Source organism: Hippopotamus amphibius, chromosome 10 (assembly GCF_030028045.1).
Source record: "Hippopotamus amphibius kiboko isolate mHipAmp2 chromosome 10, mHipAmp2.hap2, whole genome shotgun sequence".
NCBI lineage: Eukaryota > Metazoa > Chordata > Mammalia > Artiodactyla > Hippopotamidae > Hippopotamus > Hippopotamus amphibius.
The window spans coordinates 72,157,733-72,184,351 of NC_080195.1; the positions used below are offsets into that span (position 1 = coordinate 72,157,733).

The following is a 26,619-nucleotide window of genomic DNA, read 5'->3' on the forward strand; positions in this document are numbered from 1 at the left end:
TTTTCAGGAAGCATTGGCCTGGGAATCGCAGGCTCTGATTACTCCAATAAGCAGCTGTAAATTCCGCGCCAGGGCTTTGATTTCTCTGGGCTCATCTTTAAGTGGAAAAGCCTGACTTATCCAGCTTCTTCCACCATCGCTGGGCGAGTTTTGCCCCGCTGCCCTCATCCTTTGTAACCTCATGGTTACTGAAATACATTCATGAGGTTGAATCCATTATTTCTAAAACAGCACTAAAAAGATGAGTGCCAATAACAGCTTCAAGTCAACAGGAGAACCACTTTTCCCCCTCTGAATCGATAAACATCACGAGGGCCCCAAAGAAATGTTTTAGATCGGCCTAGGCAACCTTGTTACAGGCGGTATTTGATTGCTGTCAGTTTGTATGCGTGTGTTTAACTGAGCTGAGTTTGCCTATGATCCTCCTCTATGTTAGTGGATCTAAAATTGCTGCGGAGAACTATATTTACCTTTTTTCAGTGTTACTGCAGATTGCTGGGCCAGGGCTACCAGAAGTGCTAATCCAGTAGGCTTGATATGGGGCCGAGAAATTTGCATACTAACAAGCTTTTCTGGTGATTTGACTACACTCTGGAACACAGCTCTGCAGCATATAAAGACACACCTCCTTCTTCTGGTTGGTAGTGACCTCTGATGGCTAAGGTGCCTTTCAGCTCTGCTGCCGTCAAAAGAAGAATCCCCACTGGACAAACCATCTGTTTTCCCCCAACTCTGTTTTGTGTAAGACTTTTGAGGTTTTTTTTCCTCTAAAATTGTATACAAAAGACAAAAAAGGGGGAAAACATTCATTCAGCAAATGTTTATTGAGGACCTCCTGTGTGCCCTGCTCTGTACTAGGCTCTGGGAATGCGCACATTGCTGTCCTGTGTTAAGACTTCTGGTCAGTGAATATTACCATAGAGGAGAAAGTTGGGACACTTAAAAATATAAAGGCTTTGTTTGTATTTGTTGGCTGTAGAATGGGTATCAATATTGATTTTCCTGTGGAGTTTAATCCATCAAAGTTGTTTAGATTAGTTGCTCTTTTTCCTCTGTGGACAGTTAGTAAAATATGAATCTTGGATCTTTTCTTTTGACTTAATCTTTTTACATTTTAGCGCTATAGTCAACTCAGATTGGAAACAATTGCTATTTAAAAGCTTGCTTTTTTTTCCCCTGTAGCTTTACAAAAATATTTACTCTAACTTCTATTTGGGTGATCTGTAAGGTTTAGAGGCAGGCTTGTGTTGGCTGTACTTTTCCAGACAAAGCATTCTCTTGTTTAATTACTATATTTCTTACAAGACACACTTTTTTTTTAAACTTTTTATGTATGTCATCTATTCTTTCTCTACCTCCCAAAAGCTGTTAAAAAGAATGGTTGTCTTACAATGCAGATAGTGTGAGAATCAGAAGTAGTATGTTTGCCTGGTAACCCCTAAGCTAGGTTCCAATTAACTGAGCTTCAAATCATTTCAGTATGAACCCAGAGAAACAATGAATGATGTAACTTTTCGCAGTAGAAGTAGTGAAATTCATATTCTAACAAAAGCATTTGTTACGCACCGCACCGTTGGGATTTATTTTGTTATTGATTGTAGATGGGAAAAGTGTTTCAAGTGATTTTATTTTTGGCTTAACTATTTTGCACACTTTGTTTCACCACATATCCTGGTGAATATGCTTATACTGAATTCATATATCATGCTCAAAGAAAATAAGCCTTTTGTTTGCATCTTCCTGCTGACATCCCTTAAATAAATTTTAAATTGATCAGTTGTGAGGGATTAGAAATATGTAGCTGAATGTGAAATTACTTTTTTCATTATTGGGTAATGAAAAAGTTGCAAACCTTCTGAGTCAACCTAACAGTTTTTAACAGTTAAATGTGAGCAGTGTGTCAGGGGTCCCCAACACCATCCCCAGGGTGAGTGATTTGCTAGGACTCACAACTGATTTATTACAGCAGATGGATGCCAAGTGCTTCATTGCTGCAGCAGCTAGTTGTGACAACATGTGTGAAATGCTGCCAACCAGGGAAACTCATTAGACACTCAGTGCCCAGGATTTTTGTTGGGGCTCATCATGTAGGACCTTCTGCCTGGCATATATCAAGATTCCAGACTCCTAGAAGGAATGCAGGTGTCAGTATATAACCCGAATTATTTGTCCAAACAGATTAGGTATGACCTAGAGGGGTGGGATAGGGGAGGGTGGAAGGGAGGCTCAAGAGGGAGGGGACCCTCCCCCTATACATGGGGATATATGTATAAATACAGCTGATTCACTTTGTTGTACAGCGGAAACTAGCATAACAGTGTAAAGTAGTTATACTCCAATAAAGATCTGGATAAAACAAAACCAAAATCAAACAGCTTAGGCTCAGTGAGTCCTGCTTTTCAGTTAATGGTCATGGGGACACTTCTGAAAAATCTAAGTTCCCAGGCCAGACATTGGCCGCATGCTGACTTTTCATAGGATAGCAGGTAGCTCTTTTCTGCTCTTTATTGAATCTGCTTTCCTATCTCGTTGTATTCCTACATCACTTCTGGGCTCCAAGTGCTAGCATTACTTTGTGTCACTGAAGCTTTGATTCTTCAGTTGAGAAAGCAAGTTGGTCTGTCTAACTTGAATAGGAAACATTTTCAGAAAATGTGTTTAATGAATAATATATCCTAAGACACTAAAGTTTTTTTTTTTCCCCTAAATGTAAGGAAAAAAAGCTTAAGCCTTTACCCCTTCAGTGAAGCTTTTAGTATCAATTTGTATTAGTTTCCCACCATGGTCCTGTGTTTCCTACCAAAAGCACTTCATCCTTTGAAGGAACTGAGCTATTTGTGGGTACAAAATTTAGAAGCTAAAATAAGGCCACTAGAGAGTTTTCACAGTAGCACGCCCTTATCCGAAGCTGATAATGTTCCAAGACCCTCAGTGGATGCCTAATACTGTGGATGGTATTGAAGTCTATATATACTGTGCTCTTTCCCTATTCACAAATAGCTATAATAAAGGTTAATTTATAAATTAGGCACAGTAAGAGAATACCCAAATTGCCAGCATCATTACTCTTGCACTTTGGGGCTATTATCAGGTAAAGTAGGGGTTAGTGGAGCACAAGCTCTGTGATACTGGGACAGTCAATCTGGTCACCAAGACAGCCACTAAGTGACTAATTGGATACACTAGGCAAAGGAATTCTAAATTTATATTTTAGGCTTATTCTGAATTTATCAATTATAAATTTGTAAGTTGCTGCAATGCGTAACACGTTGTTCGGGTGCCTACTTCCCAGGCCAGACCATTAATTCTACTCAGTCCACAGTCTAGCTGAAATACAGCTTAGTTATAATGACGAAAGAGCAGAAAAAAGTGTGTTTACAATGCTGATAGCCCAACAAAATAGAAAAGCATAACATTTATAAATAAATCTCTGGGAAAAATTGGTTTTTATAAGCAAAGTGGTTCTTAACCTTTTTTGGGGATGGGAACTCCTTTAAGAATTGATAAAAGCTATGGACCCCAGAAAAGACATGTACTTTAAAATAGAATTTTGCAATTTCAGGAAATTCATATAATTGAAGTATTATTCTTGAACTCCAGATGAAGGACACCTGCATTGTAAATGTGACAACAGTTGTGGTTTGGGGCAGTTCTGAGATACCTTTGGCAATACTCAAGAGGGTCGATTCTGTTGCTACTCAGGAGTGGTCTGTGGTCCAGCAGCAGCGTCCTTACCTGTGGGCTTGTTAGAGATGCAGGATCTCAAGCCCCATCTGAGATCTAGGCACCCAGGGGATGTATGTGCACGTGAAAGCTGGAGGGTGGAGGGCTGTGTTAGAAGTTAATGATGTTGCCATTTTACTATGTCTTATTTTAGTTAAAAAGTTACAGCTTTTAAAAGCCTTGGGATATAACTATCTTTAACCTTCACTTTCAGCCCCTAATTAGTTTTTTGTTTTATTTTTTAATGGGAGATTTCTGATAAAGTGGTAATTTTTAGAAGTAAGCTTAGGTTTGGAAGTGAGGCAGGCCAGGGGCTTGAGGGAGACTTGGGAGCAGGCAGCTTCTTGCTCTGGCCACCAGGTGGCACCACTGGCCCAGGTGGCCTCCAGGACAGCAGCTGGGGATGCTGTGGTGAGGAGCACCTGGTCATGGGCAGCTCTTGGTGGTTCTTGAGTCAAGTATTCATAACTCTGAGTGCATCTAATTAGATTTGGGACCTGATGCTGATTAAAGCCAAATTTAAGATTTCAGCTTTGCTCTGTCAATGGCCACAGGCTAAAACTGTGACTAGGAACTGCTGAGATAGTTGAATCATTTAATTTGGGATCATTATACCCCTAATAAGTAATGAATTCCATGACTTAGTGCTTGTGTACAAGAAAAACATGCTTTCCTTTCTATGAATATGTAATCCGCCTGGTGTTTGAGGCTGAATCATACCTTGGAAGACATGGCGTTGGCTTCAGGCTGTATCTTATCCTGGAGGAAACTGCCTTGGCTTAGGAAGAGTTCACATGAAGGCCTAATAGTCATGCAAGTGGTGTGTATGTGATCCTCTCACACCAGCACTGGGAAACCTAAACACGTGTGTTTGTTCTTTTGGCAGGTTTTCCTCACTGCCTTGTCTTGAAGATAACGATGCCAAAGAAAGCGAAGCCTGCAGGGGATGGGAAGGAAGAGGGGCCTGTCCCCTGTAAGCAGGTGAAGGTGGAGGCAGCTGGTGGGCCTTCCCCTTTGAACTTTGACAGCCCCAGTGGCCTCTTTGAAAGTTTAATCTCACCCATCAAGACGGAGGTTTTTTTCAAGGAATTCTGGGAGCAGAAGCCCCTTCTCATCCAGAGGGATGACCCTTCGCTGGCCACATATTACCGGTGCCTGTTCAGGCTCTCAGATCTGAAGAGTCTGTGCAGCCGGGGTATGTACTATGGGAGAGATATAAATGTCTGCCGGTGTGTCAGTGGAAAGAAGAAGGTTTTAAACAAAGATGGCAAAGTGCACTTTCTTCAGCTGAGAAAAGATTTTGATCAGAAAAGGGCAACAATTCAGTTTCACCAACCTCAGAGATTTAAGGTAACAGGTTCCCCTTGGTGCAGAATCCTCATGTGTATTAAAGTGCTAACATTTGGCCACAGAGCAACTCAGGGGTAAATCTGTTTTGATCATGATTAGGCTCCTGCCAGTTTGAGAAGAGAGAGCGCCTGTTTGGTCTTCAAATGCATTCCGACTTCAGTGATTTTATGTTCCCTTTTGTCTGAACCGTTAGAATCTCTAACAACTCAGGGTGGACTTGTTTAGGTGTCACTGAGCTGCAAAAATTAAGTTATACTGCAAGTTTATAAAGTTTGTTAGAATGACATTACACCTCCAGGAGCATTTCCGTGGGCTGGTGTATGTTTTGATACATAGTAGACATTTCTGCTTGGCTTGTCGCTTCACTGTAGCTTAAGGCATGATAACCTCAAGGTGATCATTTTCTTCTTGAAGTTGCCTACGTCTACTTAAGCAGAGGCTTCTGAGCAGTGACCAGACCACATTCCAGATGCACGTTTAAGAAAGAGACTTCACCCTTTATCCGTAGCAGCCAGGCTGGCACTGAGGGGCAGGGTCCTGGAACTGCTGCTGGTGGGCAGCCGTAGGCGGAGGGTAGCTTGAATTTGCAAGTAGGGAAGACTGGCTAACCTTTTATTTATTCTACGTCAGTGGTTGACATTTGAGAAATAACTTGCCTCCTCTGTGCTCAGTTTCTGTATTTATAAGATGTAAACCTAGGATGAGCTAATCTGCTCTTAAAGGATTGAGATCTTTATATGACAGGTGGCCCAGAACAATTGAGGGCCTATTCTAAGTTTTAGATGAAGTTTTATCCCCATTCGGAAATGCCCTTCTGTGACCCATGGCTGAATCGAAATGTCAGCTTGGGAGGAGGAGGAGAGCCACGCGTGAAGTTCCACACTGAGGGGGTGGCTTCTGGCTGTGCGATGGCTCCTGGGACTTTGTCATCAGTTACCAGCAATGCTTCTTCTGACTGAACTCGAGTTGCCTTGGTAGATCCATTAGGCCTCCCTCGTCTGGTGAATGCCTTTCCCTTTCTTGTCTACAGGATCCTGAACTTGTGTGTACTCTGGACAAATTAAAGTACTCTTAGAAGTTCAGTACAAGTCCTCATTCCAGATGTTCCATCTCAGGCAATCATGAGCAGTTGAAATCTCCCTGGAATGCCAGCGTTTTGGTCCTGCCACCCAAAAGGATTTATAAATCACTTGCAGACCAAGTCACGATTTGCATTCAGAAAATTGGACACCATGGTACTTCCCTCTGAGCTAGTCCTTGACTCTTTACTTGGCTAGAAGCAGCACTTTTTTTTTTAAAGAGTGGTTTTTAGACACCTAAGAACTATGAATAGAAAAGATCAGAGATGTTGATTACATGTGATTTGTTCACAGAGCAGCAGGAAGTTATTGTTTGGCATGTGTGTGGTGTCCTCTGCGCTTTAGAATCATCTTGGGCTTTTCTCTGCTCATCTACTTAAATGCTGCACGTTCCTCTTCCCCAGTTTCAAGTGGCCGAGAACAGTATTTCCTTTGCCCAGTTGACTCAGCTCTTGAGCCATGTTTATTAAAGCAGAAAGGATGAGCTTTCCCAGTCTCAACCTCAGCCCCCAGGCTAGACTAGGATGCATTCTCTTTGTTTTCTTTTTTTCTCTGTCCACCACCAGGACTTGAGAAACCCATACGCTGAAGGAAGGAGCTCACCCTCTTACCCTAGAAGCTGGATTCTAAGTATTTATTATGAGCAGATTTAGTGTTGTGGGTGTGTTTACTAATGGACATATCGATATCAGGCCAGAGAAAGCCTGGAAGCAGCTCCTCATTGGCCAGATGGAGAGACTATCAGAGTAAACAGTCAGCCCTTTCTTTATCAGGAAACGCAGTGTGCACAGCTTATTATTCTAGTTTGTCTGGAAATGAGTAAGGAGGTAACCAGAGAGCAGTAGTAGGTTGTTCCCCATCTGCTTTGGGTAATCTGTATATCAGGAGTCCAGGTGAGCTTACCAAGTACTCACACATGTTCACTTTTGAACCTTCCAAGACATTTGAAATGATTGGGGCCACCACGGTGGTCTCCATTTTATGCGGAAAAAAGCAAGTTCACAGGTGTGTCTTTTGCATAGCTGCTAAGTAAGGACTTCTGACTCCAAAATTAAAGCATTTTCCTAACCATACATCTAAAGATAGTAACTGAAATGTCGGAGGTCTTTTGGCATGCTTGTTTTTGCCTTTCTTTAGGTGTGAATGAGGGCTTCCGGTCTTAGCTGTTGTATTCCGCTGATCCTGCAGGTAGGCCGGTGGAGAGAGGAGGAGCCTCTCCCTTCCCTTCTCCATTGTTCTGGGGTCCTCCTTGGCATTTCCACATGTAGCTGGGAGCCATGAGTCAGAGGAGACAGATTTCAGGAGCCTTGTTTGTGCCTGGGCCATACCACTTGTACACTGCTTTGCAATTTAAATAGGAGTTGAGATACGTTTTACGCTGTTTTCCACAGTCTTAGGGTGGCAGTCTTCCTTTTACCCATGAAGAAGTTGACGTCACCTAGCTTGTAACTACATCTTGGACTGAGGTGGTTTGAGTCCAGATCCCTCTGTAGTAGGCCACACTTGGCAGGTTGAGAATCTAAAAGTCCAGGAGAAATGAAAAAATTGTACAAATGATAGGGTTTTCAGTAACCTTTAAGAAGAAAAAGAGACACGTACTTCTCAATTACAGACCCGGAAGCTTGGGTTGGGAGCCGTGAAGTCACCCATACGGTCCTGAGACACCTCTCAGGCCATCAGAGACAGAGAGAGAGACAGAGACAGAGACTGAGAGAAACTGGTTCCAGTTATTGTATAAATGTAACTACACAGGCAGGTCCTGCTGGCCCTTCCTGGCTATAAATTAGGCTGCTTGGGAGGTCTGCTACCTCTTTGGAGCTACTGAGATGCCATTAATTTATTCTTCCTGTGTTAAATAGAAACCCTGAGATCTATAAGTAGAACAGCTGAGTGGTCTGTATGAAGATATCTCCCAAAGCTTTTTTAATGCTGACCCAATTCTTTCCCACTTGCTATTTTTAATACTAGAGGTTTTTGTTAATTTTTTTATTCCTTTTCATGCCAGTGGTAGGATTGACTCCCAAGCTGCAGTCATTGATTTACTCAGTAGATACTTTGCAATGTCTTCTGTGTGCCAGGCACTGTATATTCATATGCTTGAAACTTGAGGCTCTGCAGTGTTCTTTGTGATATTTCTTTAAGATAGTCCCTTAGAGAGGCAATAGAGAGTCATGGTTAAAGGTGTGGGCTCTGGAGCCAGGCTGCAGGGATTTGAATCTCGGCTCCATCATTCATTGGCTGTGTGTTCTCGTGTCTGTTTCCTCATCAGCAAACTGAAGATATTGATGGTACCCACCCTATGAGACAGGGTGGCTGGGAGGGTTGTGTAACAAAAGTAGGTAAAGCACTTGGAAACAGTGCCTGGCACACAGGCAGTGCCGATACCTACGTGGCCTAACTGCTGCCTCTCCTCTCCTCACCTGCCTTGGGACAATCAGGTTTCTTTCTCTCTTGCAGGAATACGTGGCTCCTCTCTAGGCCCCTGAGTCTGACTTAGGCCCTGCAGAGCCAGTTAGTGGCTGGAGAGAGGGAGCATTCCTTGACCCCGTTCCCACTTCACTGTCTGTATCCCCTTCCTAGGTTGTCGTGTCTGCTCCCATTGCTCTAAGCTGCCTTGAGTACAGGCAGTTCCCAAATGTAAATCCCTAGCCCCCCAACTTACCGGAACTTCGGACTTAGCCAGCCAGCACTCGGGGGTCTTAGCAGCTCACACTTAACATTTCTCACGTACGACTTTTCCTTTTTCCCACTGAAAGCTTGTTCTTTAGCATATCTTTCCCATTTTAGTGGAACTGGGAGCTAAGTAACTGCCTCTGTCAAAAGCCCAAGAATGTTTCTTTTTTTTTCTGCCCACTCCCCTACCCCTGCCATCGGCAGGTCCTGGTCCTGTGGGTGCTGCTTCTTGAGCGCGTCTCAACTTTTCTCCTTCTCCCTGCCCCTCCCCACCACCCTGGTCCTGCGCTGCCTGTGATGCTGCCTTCGTAGCTTCCCCGCTGCTCTCTCTTGCTCTCCTACAATCCATTCTCCCCGCCGTCGCCAGGATGAGCTTTTGTAAGTGTGCATTGGATCGTGTCATTGTCCTGCTTAAAATCCTTCACGACTCCCTGTGGCCTGCCTCGCCTCTCCTCTGCCCTGTTCTGCAGGAGAACAGAGGGATCCTGAGGGCAGAGGCGCTGGCTCGGTCGCCGCCGCATTCCCGGTGTCTGGAACGTCACAGCTGTGCGAGAAAGACGTGCTGAGCGAATAAGAACATATTCCTTATTTCTCATGTATTTTTTACCTCTTCCCTCTCCACCTTTCTTTCAAGGATGAGCTTTGGAGGATCCAGGAGAAGCTGGAGTGCTACTTCGGCTCCTTGGTTGGCTCGAACGTGTACATAACCCCCGCGGGAGCTCAGGGCCTGCCGCCCCATTATGACGAGGTGGAGGTGAGAGGGGAGGAGGCTGCGGGGCTCCTGGAGGAGGGAGCTGCTGCCAGGCCGGGTGGGTGGGCCGGCAGGGTTCAGTGCAGCTCAGGCCGGTCCGGCCCCCTCTTCCTGTGCGGGCTCTGCAGAGCTTGACCTCCCTCGCCAGGAGGTTGGGCCAAAATGAATCTCATCAGACTGGTTTCCTGCTCCTTTGGAAAGGGGAGAGATTGTTTATTCACGAATATAAAAAGCCACGTATTCTTCTGAAACGGATATTTATTGAATTTTCTACAGAAAAGTGACTGTCTTTTTTTTCTCTAATTTCATAATGTATGGTCTTTAATAAGGTGAGGTCACGCGTAATCATTACATCTGCTCTCATTTTGTCCTCTTTCTGTAGCTGCCAAAAAGTATCTATATTTTCCATGTGTGAAGATCTTGGGGCAGCTTGAATAAAGGTCATGGTTTCACTTAAGCACTGGCGTCTTGACAGTTGCTGATTTCACTCTCATGTGGCTGCCAGAAAAAATTAACTCTTGGCTTAGGTATTTCATAGATTTATTTTGGTACTAATACAATGTGTGAACACAGTTATTAAAAAAAAACTTTTTTTCTTCCTTTGAGAGCAATTTGATATCAATACATTTTCCAAAAAAATTTTTTCTTTAATATTTCTAATAGAACTTTATCTTTCGTTGAGTGAAAAATAAAAAACTTGACATTTTCCTATGTGCCAAGGATTATATTCAGGATTTTAGACACTCAGTAATATCTGAAGCTTGGCTTTTCCTTCAGAGATTATGGGCTTTCAGCTGTCTGATGGAAGATTTAAGGGAATGAGATAGTGGGATAGATACTGGGATATAAAGAACACAGCAAGGCTTTTAAAAAAGTGAAAAGAGTGACTAGCCTTCCAGTGTCAGACTTCACGATTACCTGTTTTTAAAAGTGAATACCAGTAGTGGCAACTTTGAGTGTAAAGCGGAATGCATCTGTGATCTTTTATTTTTGTTTTTTTTATCTGAAATTTGTAATTCGTCTAAGCCTTGGGAGTGCTGACATTCTAGAAGCACTTCACCTCATGAGCTGTCTGGAGGTTCTCTGACACTCCGGGGTCCTTTGCTGTCTGTAGGTTTTCATCCTACAGCTGGAAGGGGAGAAACACTGGCGCCTGTACCACCCTACGGTGCCCCTGGCGCGAGAGTACAGCGTGGAGGCCGAGGACAGGATCGGGAGGCCAGCACACGAGTTCACATTGAAGGTATGAGCCTGTCTTTGTAGGCGCCTCTCCTGAGACAAGTTTGGTTTGAGGTTTAGTTTTTGTGTAATGGTCCCCTGCGAATGTATCCCAGAGACTGGGGGCAGGTAGCTCTCATTCCAGCTAGCCAGCACAGTGGGCTTCTAAAGGAGACTTGGTAGTTTGTACTTGCCCAAGTGAGCTGAGGCAATGTTAAGTTAATTTCCCAATCACCTGTCTCCAAATATAATCCAAGTGCAACAGGAATGAATTATGAATTCAGTAACCACTGACTTCTCTAGAGTAAAAGTGGAAGGCAGTACCTTGGGCAGCTTTGCCAAATCTAAGACAGTGGTCACCACTGGGTTGTAGATTGATTGCATGAGTAGAGCACGGCCACGGACCCCTTGGTTTTTTTTGCTGTTGCTAAAATTCCAGCCTGATCCCTTTTCCTCCTGATTGTGCAGTAGACTCTCTGCACTCCCTTCCCCCTGCGTATAGTCACCAGAAGAATAGTCACCAGGAAAGCCCTTGAGGAGACCTTCCCCAGGAAGCCAGGTGGCTCGAGCATGTGTTGGTTCGCTGGCATCTTGCTGCTGAGAAAGTGTGTCTTTGAGAAGTTAGCTGGATGGGATGATAGCCAATCCCCGGCAGGTGAAGTTGTTGAGAAGAAAATCTGGGATAAGAATAGCTGCATAATTCAACTTTATACCTCTTCTTACAAAACTTTAATTTCCTTCAGTGGTAATAATAGTTAATTTAAACCATATCAAACATTCTAACTAAACTGACTCGCATATGGTTGCTGTTTTTGTATATCTTGTGTCTTGAAGTTTTAATTAGTATCTGATTCTTCCTCAGTGCCTTGTGGCTTTTTCTTAATTTTAAAATCTTTGCCTGCCTGCCATAACTGGAAGAAATAATCTCCCCTTTTAGGATGGATGCCTGTGTTATAGGGGACTTGAATAAACACAAGAAAGATACCTTCATTTTTTTATGCTCTTGGTCAGCAGTCAGCAGACTGGCCCATGGGCCAAAAATCTGGCCTGCTGCCTGGTTTTGTATATAAGGTTGATGGGAACACAGCCCCACGCATTCCTTATGTACTGTCTAGGGCTGCATTCACCTTATACTGGCAGAGTCAACTAGTTGCCACAGGGACCGTGTGGCCTACAAACCACAGATATTTACTGTCTGGCCCTTTACAGAAAGAGGTTGCCAACCCTGTTCTTGGCTGATTATTTTTAAGCCAAAGACTAAGCCATCCATGGTCTCTGAAGCCAGGGCTGAGTTACTCAGACTGACATCTGGCTACTTGCCCTGCCCAAGAAGGTCAGGCTTCATGGTGGTCACAGAGGGTGTGGGGCTTGGAGGAGATGGAGCAGTGCCCACTAATTACACCCATCCTGATCACAGCTCATTACTAGAAGCCCAAGTCTCCTGGGAAGAGAAGGACAGCGTTGTGTCCTGCAGGGATTTTCAAGTTGTATGTCTGTTGAGTGGAATTCTTCAAGTGAAATCTTGCATAAATGCCCAGAATATGAAATCAAGGAGCTGAGTTGCTCAGGGTGGGCTTGGGAGTCCTCCTCACCCCTCCTCCTTCCTACCCAGGTGGCAGCCTGACTGGTACCTCTGATTGCCAAACCTGAGGTCTTGGGGTGAAGACCACCCCTATAATGGAAACATGTCTCTGTGGCTTGGGGATCTGACAAACCTAGGTTTGAATTTAGCTGCTGTCACTTATGAGCTACTTGTCCTTGATCTCTGTCTCAGCTTCTTTATTAAAATGGAGATCATGTTTGTCATGTAGGATGTAAAAATTTTAAAATATTACTTTGATGCTTCCTTTACAGCGAAAGTCCTTGGAAGTGGTGGCTCTATGTCAATATATTGCTACCTATCAAATTACCACAAACTCAGTGGCTTGAAACAACACAAGTTTATTATCTTGTAGTTCTGCAGTTCAGAGGTCCAAAGGGGTGTCACTTGGCTGAAATCAAGGTGTCAGCAGGACTGTGTTTGTGCCAGAGACTCTAGGGGGAAATTTACGCCCTTGCCTTTTCCTGCTTCTGGAGGCTGCTTACATGCCTTGGCTCATGGCCCTGTCCTCCAACTCCAAAGCCAGTGGCGCGGAGCTTGGTCTTTCTCATGCTGCCCTCTCTCTGGTTCTCTCTTCCAATACCCTCTTCCACTTTTAAGGATCCTTGTGATTACATTGGGCCTGCCTGGATAATCCAAAATAATCCCCCTGTCAGCAACCTAAATTCACCTTGTCCATGTAACCTGAATATTCACAGATGCCAGGGATTAGGATGTTAGACATTTCTGGAGAGCCTGCCACAATGCCCTGTCTTCGATTCCTCTTCTCTCCCACTCTTAGGCACCATTTCCAGCAGGATTTCTTCCCCATTGTTCCTCTAGAACTACTCTCAAGGTTACCTCCACATTGTCAAGTACAGCGGCCAACTCCTGGTCCCCATCTCAGTGTGCCTGTCGTTAGCATTTGGCTCAGTGGGTCACTCCCACGTTCTCCACTGGCTTCCGGGATGCAGCCCTCTCTCTGTTCTCTCTTCACCTTGCTGACTGTCCTGTTCATTCTCCTTTGCTGTTTTGTCCTCCGTCTTCCCACTTCTGTAAGTTGGGGTGCAGGGCTTGTTTCCTGGACTTCTTTGATCAGTCAGCATCCCCTCACAAGTTTTCAAGTAGCCTCCACACTGATATTTTATTTTATTTTATTTTATTTTTCATATAATTGCATATAATTCTTTTTTTTAAGGACTTTTATTGAGATATAATTGACATACAATAAACTGCATATATTTAAAGTGTACAATTTGATATGTTTTTCTTATCACACTGATGTATTTTAAATGATGTGTTAGTTCTCTAGCCCACATCTCTAAACAGACTCATAATCCAGCTGTCCACTTAATGTCTCCCCTGAAAACGTAAAAGATATGGCAAATCTAATATTCCCCAAACCAAAACGCTATGTCCCACCCTGTCCCCAACCTCCTCCCTGCAGATGTGTCACCATTCTTCTCCTCGTTCAGGGCAAAATCCTTGGATACAGATTTATACAAAAGCCTTCTATCTAGTGTTCCCTTTGCAGACTTCTCTGACATAACCATGATGATCCTTTCATGATCCCATGAACCTTTTGCCCAGACCTCTAGTGACTTTCTGTTAAACCCGGAATAAAATCCGAAGTCCTTAATATGGTCCAGAAGACCCTGTAATCTGGTCCCTCTGCTACGTGCTCACCTCACCTCCCATCATTCCCACCTTCACGCCACACAGGCCTAACCAATGCCCCTCAACCTGCCAGGCACGTTCCGGCCTCAGGACCTTGGCACTTGCTCTTCCCTCCGCCTGGAATCCTTTCTCCCCAGGTTGTTGCGTGGCTGGCTTGCTCATTTCCTAAAGTCTCTGCTGAACTGTCACCCTAGCAGAGTGAGGTTTAATGGACCATCTTGGGTGCAATGCCACCTCTTACCCCAGACGCACCCTGCCCCGCACCTCCATCAGCATCTTTCCCCTCCTCCTTCCTGTGCTTATTTTGTCTTCTTCGCATTCACTGCCACTTGACATTTGCTGCTTTATTTTATCCCTCTTGCCCCACTAGAATGTCTTCATTGTCTGGTGTCTCTTCTCCCTTCTCAAATGTTTGTTTTCTCCTCTGGAATGTGCTGCATCAGGGCAGGTCTTTGTTTTGTTCAGTGCTCTCTCCCAGTGCCTAGCATGGTGCCTGGCATGGGCGGGGAAGGGTTAATCAGGTGTTTGTGGGATGAATGAATGGGTGAAATATATACATGAGGGCCTTGGTCACAGGGCTGGCACACAGAATCTCACAAATGATAGCTATAATTATGAGTAATGCATTTATTTACTTGAAGTACTAGTTTCCCTGTCAGATTGGTGTTATTCAGGGCAAGATAGTTCTTATGAATATGCATATAATTGCATATCGTTTATTGCTTTAAGGCAAATCTTTGCATTATAAAAGGAATTTTTTTTAATCTGATATTTCTTGAGCTCTTCCTTCAGGGCCTGTGCTCTTAACCAGTGAGAATCAGGGTCACAGAAAGGAGATAAGTGACTCTCCAGATTCCCTCTCCTCTCCCCAGGCACCTGCTACACAGAGTGCTCTTTATCTGGGTGGGGTTAGGGAGGAGGTAGCTCCAGGGCAGCAGTGATTTGGGGAAAATATATTTCTGTTCGCTGGTTTGGGAAAGAAATAGGACAGGGTGGAGGAGGCTCACCTGCCTGAGAAAGTTTGACTGATCTTTAGTTACCTCTAGTGTTTAGGTTCAGATGAAGGGTTATGGCATTTTTCATCCATTCTTCCAGGCGTCGGTTGAGCCTCTGGTGTGTGCCGGGTGCTTGGGTGGTTGAGGGGATACAAGCTGGATGTGGACCCCGCTTGGAAGAGCTCACAGACGATCAGGGACTGGCAGGTAAAAGAATTATGACACAGCCACATGCCCAGCACTGCTCCAAGAGCTGTTTGGTTTTGGGTTTTTTTTTGGCTGTGCCATGAGACATGTGGGATCTTAGTTCCCCGGCCAGGGATCAAACCCACGTCCCTTGCACTGGAAGCGTGGAGACCTAACCAGTGGACCACCAGGGAAGCCCACTCTAAAAACCTTTTCCCTTTAATCCTCAAAATAGTTCTGTGATATTTGGGGCAATTGCCTGCATTTTACACGTAGAGGAACCGGGGCCTCGGGAGGTTAAGTAATTTGCCTAGGTCACCAGCCAGTGAGTGCAGCCTCTGTGTGGCTCTCAGCCTCCTGCTCCTCACTGCCCCCTTTGAAGGGTGCAGAGGGAGGCAGCAGGCTTCCCAGGCACAGGCTGCCACCCTGATCCCAGGGTGGTTTCAGGTGTATCTGGTCTCAGCTTATAAATAAAGTGACTGCAGGCGCTGGAAGCCTCTTCAGGATTGGGGTTCATGGTGACAGGCTCAGAGACACAGCAGAGCTAGACTAGTGGACACCACAGAGTCCAGCATGCAGACCACTGCTTCAGCTACCACAGAGGTTTCTAGAATGCAAAACTGAAGCTCACAGCCTGTGTGGAGGACCGAGAAGATATCCTCCTTCCTAACTCCTTCCCCCTTTTCTTCCTTTAGCCGGGAGACTTGCTGTACTTTCCCAGAGGGACCATTCATCAGGCGGACACTCCCGTGGGGCTGGCCCACTCCACGCACCTGACCATCAGCACCTACCAGAGCAGGTGAGCGCTCGCCTCTGGCCTCGCGTCCCCGACAGCACCAAGCTGTGGCCGCTTTTCTCCTGCGTATCCAGCCCTGGGGTTTCCAGCTCCCCTGCTGACTTCCCGTGCCAGCGTCCTATGTGTGCCATTGGCCCACTCGTCTAGGCTTCCTCTGGGACCATCATGAACCTGACACTACAGAACACTGGGAGTTGCCCACGTAAAGGCTCCCGTGGTTTGGGAAGAGAGAAGCATAGCTGTGGGTGTGGTGTTGTGTTCCTGCTGCCTGGCTGGGCTTGTAATCTCTCCCCACCCTCAGCCCCCACCTCTTTCTGTCTCCTTTAAAAAATTTTTTTATTGTAAAATATTTACAACACAGAATATGCCATTGTAACCATTTTAAAATGTCCAGTTCGGTGACATTAATTACATTCACACTGTTGTGCAGCCATTACCACTGTCTGTTTCCAAAACATTTTCATCACCCTGAACAGAAGCTCTGTATCCATTGAAACCTCTAAGTCTCGTTTAAGGTCTCCATTTTTTATCGTTCATGAAAGTAAGTCAGAAAGGAAGTCTGAAACTGAGTCCTAAAAGCACATGTGCCGAAGACAGTTCTAATTAAAACCATGTTCCCGTTCAGCGAGCACCTCGTCGTGACAGGACCTGGCAGCAGTGCCCTGTGAGCGATTTCCTGATAGCAGCGACCTCCTGGTCCAGGTCCCATTAAAAACGCCGGTCATTAATTTATTCATCACGCAGCACTAGACCTTCTGTTAGTTACTGGGATAGTAGGCGTTGGACCGAAGGGGCTTTGAGACTTACATTCTGGAAGTGGGGGAAGGAGGGGAGATAGGTGTGTAGTTACCAAGCAGTGTGATACCCCCCATCATAGGTTTGCAGAGGAGACTCCGGGAGCACAGAGAGATGCACTTAGCTAAGCTGGGGCATCAGGGAAGGCTTCAGAAATGACTTGACCCCCAGGCTGAGGGAGACTTAGAGGATGAGTAGGTAGAGGTGGGTCAGGAGGTCAGAGTAGGAGAGGACATTCCAGGCCTGAGGGACAGCAAGTCCCCGCCTAACGTCAGAGCTGTCTCTTGCAAAACAAGTGAGTAAGCATTCCTCTGCCTCTTCATCTGGCTTTTCAGCGAGAGGTGAACCCCTGTGTTTAAGAGGAGGAACTCGCTGGAGTCTGGCCTGAGCTTAGGCTCTCTTTGCCCACAAGTAGAAGCCAAAGCTTGTGTGGGGCTTCCTTTGCGTGAAATGCCCTGGTCACTGTGGCTCCTTAGGTCTTTCATAGAGAGAAACAGAAAGTCTCTGAGGGCAGCTCCAGAAGAGAAGGGGTGACTGAGGGGGCGGGTCCTAGGAGCTGGGGAAAGGCAGGCCGCGGGGAGGCTGGACCAGAAGCTCGTTCGGGACCAGAGCAGCTCTGGGTGCTGGCAGCCACGTAGCTTGGCCCTGTGAACGTCCATCTTCTGGCGTCACACCATTGATGTGGCTTAGCTGCTCTCTCCGTCCCTAATTCTCCCTTTTTCATTTCTTTTGCTGCCACCAACTAGTTTTCTAGCTCCGTTGGTTTTCGCTCCCTTGTCTTCCTTCCTCGGTGTCTATTTACTCACAATATTGGCTCATCACAGGGCATCCGCAGTTACTTCTCTGACCTCACTCCAGCTCGTTGAACCTGTTACCTTCTGCTTCCACTGAGTGCCTGACTTGCTATTTCCCAATCTCAAGGATGAAGAACTAGTAGCTTTCCCTGGTCCCACCCACCCCATCTGCAGTCAGCAGGGCTGGGGAAGAGCCATCTGAGTTACAGAGAATGCCTACCAGGGGCTGTGGGTGGGCACCGGGACCTGTGTGTCTAAGCCGGACGCCTACCTGTGCCTTTGTCAGTGGGGCAGGTGCTAGAATGGGACAGATGTAATGCAAGGACCATTGCTCCCCAGAGATGTCCCTGTGCTTTGGTCCTGGTGCTCCTTAAAGCACTGTGGCAGGGTAAGGATTTGGGTCTTTTCCTAACCCCTCTCAAGGGTAGCGTTGTTGGAATATTTAGGGCCAGCTGTATGAGACAGTGGCCTATGGATTTGGCTGCTTTACCAAAGTAAACCCCTCCAGAGGTGTTATTTCTAAACTTTGGAAAGGCCCAAAATCCATTCTCCTAGAAGAGCACAGAGCTCAACTTAACTGCACTTAAACTCCTTTGTGAGCTACTGCTGCGTGACTTGTACCTGGGACCCTTTGAAGGGCGATATTATTTCACGCTGCTGAAAGGCCTGCATTTGTTCTCCAGGTCGAAGTTCAATCAAAGGTGTGAGGTTGGATATAGCATTATGTCACAAAGCGGTGAGGCCACCAGGTAGGAGTGGATGTCTTAGGGAAAGTGTCTCTCATGTGGCTTTTGTCCTCTTTTGCCACTTTTCCAGGAGGGAAGCATAAAAGTGTTAATTTTGCTTACTGAGTGAGAGGCAAAAGTCATACTGTGAATTTCCATTTTGCATGTAGCCAGCAATTTGAAATCTGCTGGTGACACAGAGGGAAATTTTAAACAGCTCAGAGATGTTTAAAGAGAGCATCCCCACAGTGTGTGCTTCTCACACTGGCACACATGTAGGAGCGAGCAATTCTAAATGCCCCAGAGTAGGAAAAGGCAACTGAACACTGGTGCTCGTCCTGAGATGGTATTTTTGGTCTCTGGCTTCTATCTGCTACCCCAGTGAAACCATTGGTAGAGTTTAACAAGTTGCAAAATCAGTGGTTTTGAAATTGCTGATGTTGGATATTTTACTGAAGAACAGTGCCCCTCTTTTTTTATAAGGAACAAAGGAAAATGTATCGTTTAACTGTTCAGATAATTACAAGTCCGGGGATCTTGCTGTTACCCTAAATGTATTGCTTTTGGATTTTTTTGCACATAAAAATTTTTTTAGGTCCTATAATGATTGAAGATTAAAGTTTCTTGCAAAGCTTTTCTTCTCAAGGTACTGTCTTATATAGTTGAAAACATTAAAAAAAAATTGGTCCCTTGAACTTCATACTTTTTGACAGTCTATAATTAATTCTCTGGTTTCTTTACATTTAAGATAATTTATGAATAAAACCTAGCTTCCCACCTTTAATTCTGCACCGGAGTGTCTGGGATGGGGAGGAAGGGAAGCCTATGATTGATGAAGGTCTTAAGTTTTTATGCTGAGTAATGTGAAATTAATGGAACTCAGGATGTTAGGGTAGGGGAATTGGTGTGACAATTTGTAGCTTTAGGGTTTTAATAATCGGTGTTTTATGCACATTTCTTATGTGTTCACTCTTTTTTTTTTTTTTCTTGGTACCTGTTCCAGTTCATGGGGAGATTTCCTTTTGGACACCATTTCGGGGCTCGTGTTTGATACCGCGAAGGCAGATGTGGCGCTCCGGGCCGGTATACCCCGGCAGCTGCTCCTGGTAAGGAGTAAAGGCAGGTGGGAGAGGAGAGGTAGCGGCGGCTCCCTCCTCAGGACCCCAGAATCCTCCTCCCTGTATGAGCCAGGCTCATCTCCTCCTGGGCTGGGTGGTTTGTGGAACAAATGGAGTGCTGCACATTACATGCGGCCCAAAGGGCCAACAGTGTTGTACAGATGGCCCGCTTCCTGTATTTCACAGCAGCAGGCACTTTGGGAACGCTGGCTGAATGAATTGTTGGATAAATAACTAATGTGGCTTGGGAACTGTAGCCTCAGCACATGTGAGAGACCCACTGGAGAGCCTAGCTTTGGTGTATTCCCTGGCTTTCCTGTCCGTCCTGGTTTTACTTTTGAAACCGCAGCCCTGTTGGCTAGTTTTGAGATGATGAGTCCATTGGTGCCGAGTTGAGCAAAGGGTGCTTTCATGGTCTGAAGCAGTCACCTTAGACAGTGATTTGCTTTTCAAAAGGCAAAGCCAAGACTGCACCATATTCCCAGGGGATCCCTCTTTCCAGGCAAAATCCTGAAAATTGATCTTTTTTTGCAAACAATAGGTAGTTTAAGATAAACAGTGGTTATGAGGAAATTAAGGGATACTGTCCTTAAGGGAGTGGCATGGATCTGCATCTCTGCTGGGTGGTGGAGCTCAGTGGACTACTCTAGAGACTGGGACCTGGGCAGTAAGGTCTCTGCAGTCTGGGCCAGGACTCACGTCTGTGTTTCTAGCAGGTGGAAACCCCAGCTGTTGCAACAAGAAGATTAAGTGGCTTTCTGAGGATGCTTGCCGACCAGCTGGAGGGTACCAAAGAACTGCTTTCAGCAGACATGAAGAAGGATTTTGCTGTGAACAGGCTCCCACCTTACTATATGGGAGATGGAGCAGAGCTTTCAGCACCAGGTAGAGCTTGCTGTCTTCTTCTAGGTGGTCAGGGGCTAATGTGGGATATTTTGAGGCTTTTCTGGGTGGAAACCTCTCTGAGCCAATGGAAAAAGTATAAGTATTTTAGGATTAATGTGGGCCTATCGTTCGTGTGAGGTTGGACAAGACATGCAGCTTGAGGGGGAATGAGAGCCCTGTGATTTGAGGTGAGGCATACATGTATTTATGGCCCCTCTGGAAGTCATCATCTTTAGGAAGTTTTAAGAACGTGAACATTGACATAATCTTATTGGAATTAACTTGGGGTTGAGTAAAATGTTACCATCAGCAGGTGAACTACAAGAATACCCCAGATTATCACAGACCTTCCCCAAGTCCCAGGTGACCATTTTGTGACAAGTTTAAGCTACAGATGACATTGATAGACTTCTGGGTGGATGGTGATATCTGTTCTGGAGCAGAGACCACACCACGCTCCTGTAGTCAAACAAAGCTGGATTTATTGACTTGTAACAGGGAAGCTAGCACACCGTTGGGGACTGTGGGCATCTCAGTAAAAGGATGTTGGAAAGGATTTATAGGATTGGGGTTTGAGATAGGTGATTTTCAGGAGAGTTCAAGGAAGCAGGGCTTTGCTCTGGATTGCATGCTGTCGGAAAATAGGAGGGATTCTCAGATTGGGTCTCCTGTTGTCTCGGTCTCTCATAGTCACAGTGTGGTCTTGTTTAATGTCGGGGTTCTGTGGTGTGGCCTGTGTTCACCAGGAGAACAGGGGGACACAGCTGTGAGTGCCAGGCCGGCTCTGGGGCTGCTTCTCTCTTAGTCGGGTAGAGGGAGAGTTTCATTTTCACTAGCGTTTGTAAAAGCCTTATTACCAGTGGAAAATCACCGAGATACACAATCTGCAAGGTCCCTTCTGACATTCATTCTGTGTACATTTTCATTATAGTCTCTGGGGGTGGAGTTTAACATTTGTTTTTGATAGCATCTGCTCAAAATAGCACACGTTTCTCCAGCACATATTTTAATCTTTAGCAGAACAGTGTTCTGAGTATCAGCTTATGGCCTAGGATATTTTATCTAAAGTGTTCCTTCTCTTAGTCCTTGTAGTCAGTAAAGTTATGATCCCTCAGCTCTTTCTCCAACTAGAAGACCCTGTAAGGCTGGTTTGTTTGTAGCGCTGCTTTTTCGCTACGTTAAGTTAAATCCAATTTAGGAAAGAGTAGTTTTTTCTGTGGATTTTATCAGTTGGCTTTTTTGTGACACGGCGCTTGACCTACATGGGCTGAATAATGTGCCGTGGTCGGGCAGCTTGTAGTTGGAGGGGTGGTGCACTCTGCGCTCGGGACGTCCTTTCAGAGTCCACATGTGGAGCAAGCAGGGGATAGCAACCAGAGACGTGAGAGCACTCCGTGTAGAGGCAGGCGGCCCTGTCTGTACTGTGGTAGTATGTGCTGCCCAGGTACTGGTGACAACTGTTGCAGGAACTAAGACTTCTGTTATTTACCTAATTGTACGTCTGTCTTCAGTGTAAGAATGAGCTCCATTAGGATGTAAGCTATACTTTTAATATCACTGTACATGTCGGGGAGAGCAAATACTTCGAGAGGGCGCCCCATGTTTGGATTCACCTGCAAATTGTTACTAAGTGTATTTCCTGAATAGTTGTTCCTGCAGGCAGGTTTGAGCCTATTGCTTTCCTCTCTGAAGGCTGGCTTTCTCTCTCTCTCTCTCTCTCTGGATTTTCTAGGTGGACAGTTTCCACGGTTGGACAGCACAGTGAAACTGCAGTTTAGAGAGCACATTGTCCTCACTCTAGAACCCGATCAGGACCCATCAGTGAGTATCCAGAGGGAAGGAGGGTTCCTTTCTTCTCAGGGCATCTCCATCGCAGGCCTCAGATTTATCAGACTGACCAATGGCCCTGGCCTCCTCCTTGGGGAATCCTCCTCCACACAGCTTAATGCCACCACTTTAGATCAGATTATGCCCAGATCTCACTGTTCCGGTTCCAGAGTTTCCGGCCTGTTGGGCACTTGAGGGCTTGTCCTCAGCCTCACAGAACCCTCCTTCTTTCCCCTAATTAGTGATTAATGTCTAGTCTCTGCCTCCTAATTCAGGCCAGGGTGCCTTTGCATAGACGGCTACAGACCCTGTTGATGTTTCTCCCTGTCTCTGTCCCTCTCCCATCCTGTATACGGCACAGATCTGTCTTTACATGTGGTTTTGTTGATGGTTCTTCTCAAAAAAGTCTCTATTTGGTACATGATGGAGAGGAAAACCTATATTCCATAACCTCGCCACCTAGCCCAGTGGTTCCCCAAACTGGCTGATTACATCAACTGGAAAATTTTTAGAAATGAGTCCCAGGGCTTCATCTGGTGTGGAGCCTCTGCATTTATTAGGAGAGCCCTACACACCCCTAAAGCCCTTGGGAACGCTCCCGTGCCCTGTGGCTTCACCCTGCTCCTCCTAATCAGCTTTCTTGGGAGGTGCCCAGTGACTGTCTGGAGGGGATGGGAGTCGGGGGGCATCTGAATGTCTCCATAAGCAGGTTGTTTCAGCCATCAGGGCCAGACCTGGAGAAGACTGGTTTATAACATATATATAAAACCTCAAAAGTATGTACTCCCACATCCTCATTAAAAATAAGAAAATGCTAGTTGTTCTGATAACCAGTCAATTTGAGGCATTCTATTTCAGGCTAAGGTATTTGATCCTCATCTAAGAGGTGACAAGGAATGACTGAAGGGTCTGGAAGAGACTAAACTGCACTGTGTGGGGTGGATGGAGAGGGACGGGAAGTAGAGAGCAATTGGGAGTCAGATCACATAGCTGGTATTTCTCAGGAATTAATATTGACTCTGTGGTGTTCATAACAATTTATGTATGCCTAGGAATGTCAAATTTTTTTCTGATGCAAAAAGACAGTGCAGGTGTGATGAAATGAAAAACTTGAATGTTTCATTGGTAAGTTGACATATAAATGGTTGCTTTTTCATTACATCAAGTTTCTGACGATACTATTATCTTTTTAAAAAAATAAGAGTGGTTATTTGCTGTGTACAAATAGTTATATGTGAGCACTATAAGGAAATAGATTCATTATACATTTTGTGCATATATATATATATATATATATACACACCTATATATTTATCTGCATCTCATAACTTTTTGCCAGGATTCTTTAGTGTTCAATAAGTTTCACTTAAGCACTGAAGCATCAAGATTTTTCTTGGTGTTGACCTATATTATTGGAAAACCCTCCTAGTATACAGGTGCTCAATGTGTTGGTGTTGATGACTTACTGTGGTTTTTTTTTTTTTAAGGATGAAACTCAAGAAAAGATGGTGTACATCTATCATTCCTTAAAGAATAAGAGAGAAACACACATGATGGGAAACGAGGAAACAGAGGTTTGTTCCAGCCTAAAATGCATGTCTTTCCTGTGATTTGGTGGTGGTTGGGAAGAATCTGTTACCTTTGATTTATGGGTAATGAGCTTTTTTATGACTGTAGTGTGGACTTAACATTTCACAAATTGACAGCCCTTGCACAGGGATGATTAAGTCAGACATTTGTGATATACACACACACACACATATACCCGCTTTAAAAGATACTAGCTGGGATCTGTGGCCTTGCAGGAAAGGTGTAATGTGACAAATGTGAATCATTTCAAATGACTAATATGTCTTACTCTATAAATTAGAATGCCTTACGTGAAGTCTGAGTTTTCATATGGGAATTGGCAACTTTTATAAAGTATCTGATTATATTTTTTGTAAATAGCTTATCTGAAACATGTTTCATACTTGCGAAGGATATCAATAATGATGTATCAAGAATCATGGAAAACGCCATTTATCTTTTCAGCCTCATGGACTTCGCTTTCCTTTATCACATATGGATGCACTGAAGCAGGTTTGGAACAGTTCAGCTATTGCTGTCAAAGACCTGAAACTTCCTACAGATGAGGAAAAGCAAAGCCTGGTATTATCCCTCTGGACAGAATGTTTAATCCAAGTAATCTAGTGCCTTTGCAGAATCAAATGTCTACTTTTTTATATATATATATAGGGAGTCCCTGTTGCTTTGAGCCAAGGACACAATGAATGTAACTTTCCTTACCTGTGTATCTAATCCCATGAAACCTACCTGTTACAGCTGATCAGTTGGCCATATGTACTAACAGAGGTACAAAGAAGAAAGAAAAGCACATTACTAAATATCCCAGAAGGTGACAAAAACCATACTTCTTGACAAGTTTATTTAATCCAGTGTGGTAGAAAAGGCACAGCTCAATAAATGTATCATTTAAATTTAAATGTCGTTACCTGGCTTTGTCTTTGTTCTTTGGAAGAAATAACTTCTTTAAAGAGCCTCATTGGCTCTAGAAAAATTTTAAACAAATAACATGAAGAAAAGAATTTTTTAACTTGGATTTTTACAGTGAAAATATACATACCTTTGTGTATACACAAGGCCCCCCCCCTTTAAAATAAAGTTACTCTGTAACATAAATTTCATTAAATAATACTGCCACACTAATAAGAGGCACTCACATCTACGGGCATACGGGAGTTTTACAGATGTTGCTTGAAAGATGACAAAAGAGCCTGAGATTGAAGGAAAAAACAAAAAAGCCAATAATATTTACATGGAAAGACCAAGTCTCTATAAAAAATACTCAAAATTGTGGGTCTTTGAGTTTAAACAGTTCACTGTTACTTTATATTCTAAAGTGCATATAGGTTGATGTTTTTAAAAATATCACTGAAGAATTTAACCTTTGCATTTACAAAAATAGAGCAGACCTTTTTCTGCTTTCTGGCAAAAGTTGGGGATGATGGGAACAGTTGTCTCAATGTAAGTTTAAAACCAGCTCAGGAGGGAAAAGGCTTGAGAATCATATAGTGATGGTGGTAATGATTACTTGAAACCAAGCCAAAGACAATATCCTACCTGATTTTGCTTGAATGAAAGCTATTTAAAATGGGAGTGAAAAACTGAGTTTTCTGTCACATTTTATAAAGTAAAATGATATAGTCAAGGTTCAAATCTACTTGGTCTTAATTAGAACATTTGAAATTCCCTTTACTTCAGGCAAAGAAAAATTTGACCCTTCTTATTTGTAGGTGACAGAGTCTTTATAAACACTTCTCGAGGGTAAAGCAGGTAGGTCTCAGAACCAGGATAGGTAACTCCTGGTTACAGTCTTGTCACCCAGAAGGGTGTCTCTGTTAATACTAAGAGTACAAGGACAGCCACAGGCTCTTTGTGCTTTTTTAGTTTGAAGGACTGAGCAAAGAACAGCCACAGAAAACACTCCTGTACTTGAGGAGTGTGCCTTTTCCTTACAAAGCTGAGGTCCCTCCCTGGGGTCAGTTACAAGTGTGAATACTTACTGTGCTTCAGTTATAAAAGCTTCGATAGAAAACCTTTAATGTTTATCTAATACAGCAGCTTAATAGTAAGGTTTATTAAATATGTTTTCAGATATTGCTTAAAAAATTATTCATCTTTTTAAAAGTATGACTTGACCTATAGGACTCTGCTTCCCTGTGCCTTGCACTCAGACACATCTACTAGGAGATTCATAACTGACACAGGATGACAGCATCACCAGTGTCCTGTAAGGGCTATCAGGAATAGGATTCGTGTTTGGTGGAAAGGAGGGAAAACAGACGTCAAGAAACTTGCTCACCAAAGCTGGAGATTGAGCAGGAGTAGAACCTTTCCCAGAAATCATCACGCGTTCGTCATAAGACCACTGCATAACTGGCAAGAACATTTTGAGCTCTTCCGCGGTTAAGAGCAATAGTCTTCAAGGTTGGGGAAGAAGTTCATTCTGCTCAGTGATCCAGAAGCATGACAACAGGTAGCTTCCTTTCCATGGGGCGTGAGGGTCTTTTCCCTTTGCTCTGTCTCAGGGATGCTGCAGATTCTCTCATAATATTTCAATGTCCCACTTCTGTGTTTCTTCTCCCTCCAGGGGCTGATTTACAATTACATGAGTTTTGTCATAATAATTTCCTCCTAAAATAGAAATTCCAAAAGAAAAGATTTGTTCACACAGGTGCTTAACAGTTTCACAGTTTTCACAAGCTTTTGCTCTTCCCACTCGCTGCTGGGGTAGATTAATATGTCATTTATAAAGTGGTCTGAAATGGGAAACTGAGGTTAAACAGGCGTAGCTATTCTTCACCTCGGATTCAACCTCATTATGACTGATAGGAAAGTTAAGAGGTATAGTAGATGGTTGCATAAGCGGTATGCCCTAACAATGG

At 44.4% G+C, this 26,619-nt stretch overlaps 2 protein-coding genes across 8 annotated transcripts in view; one reads left to right on the forward strand and one right to left on the reverse strand.

The window, feature by feature from the left end:
- The first annotated feature begins 551 nt into the window (after window positions 1–551).
- Window positions 552–24,657, forward strand: RIOX2 (ribosomal oxygenase 2). Of its 5 annotated transcripts, none has more exons than XM_057696376.1 (10): window positions 635–741; window positions 4,610–5,073; window positions 9,460–9,579; window positions 10,691–10,819; window positions 15,927–16,030; window positions 19,345–19,447; window positions 20,176–20,344; window positions 22,077–22,165; window positions 23,659–23,745; window positions 24,206–24,657. In XM_057696376.1, the coding sequence occupies exons 2-10, from the start codon at window positions 4,642–4,644 to the stop codon at window positions 24,362–24,364; spliced, it is 1,392 nt and encodes a 463-aa protein (XP_057552359.1). In that variant the 5' UTR covers window positions 635–741; window positions 4,610–4,641; the 3' UTR covers window positions 24,365–24,657. The 5 variants fall into 5 exon arrangements, 4 of the variants coding, with proteins under 4 accessions (XP_057552362.1, XP_057552361.1, XP_057552359.1 ...); XM_057696375.1 differs by having other exon boundaries at window positions 647–741; window positions 20,173–20,344; XM_057696378.1 differs by lacking the exon at window positions 9,460–9,579 and having other exon boundaries at window positions 629–741; window positions 20,173–20,344.
- CRYBG3 (crystallin beta-gamma domain containing 3) overlaps window positions 24,607–26,619 on the reverse strand; it is a 111,452-nt gene continuing 109,439 nt past the window's right edge. The window contains exons 22-23 of one of the 3 annotated variants that reach the window (XR_009047666.1): window positions 26,037–26,368; window positions 24,607–24,722 (exon numbers count right to left, since the gene is read on the reverse strand). Coding sequence is in view for 1 of the 3 variants with exons in the window: in XM_057696373.1 (XP_057552356.1) it covers window positions 26,280–26,368 (89 nt within the window). In the remaining 2 variants the exon portion in view is untranslated. Of the gene's footprint in view, window positions 26,369–26,619 lie in introns of all 3 variants that reach the window. The other 2 variants (XR_009047665.1, XM_057696373.1) reach the window with 2 other exon arrangements.

Coding starts and splice junctions, on each gene's coding strand:
- RIOX2 (XM_057696375.1), top strand. CDS start 4,642: ATGCCAAAGAAAGCGAAGCCTGCAGGGGATGGGAAGGAAGAGGGGCCT. Junction 20,345..22,076: donor AGCAGAGCTTTCAGCACCAG/GTAGAGCTTGCT, acceptor TGGATTTTCTAG/GTGGACAGTTTCCACGGTTG. Junction 23,746..24,205: donor TGGGAAACGAGGAAACAGAG/GTTTGTTCCAGC, acceptor TTATCTTTTCAG/CCTCATGGACTTCGCTTTCC.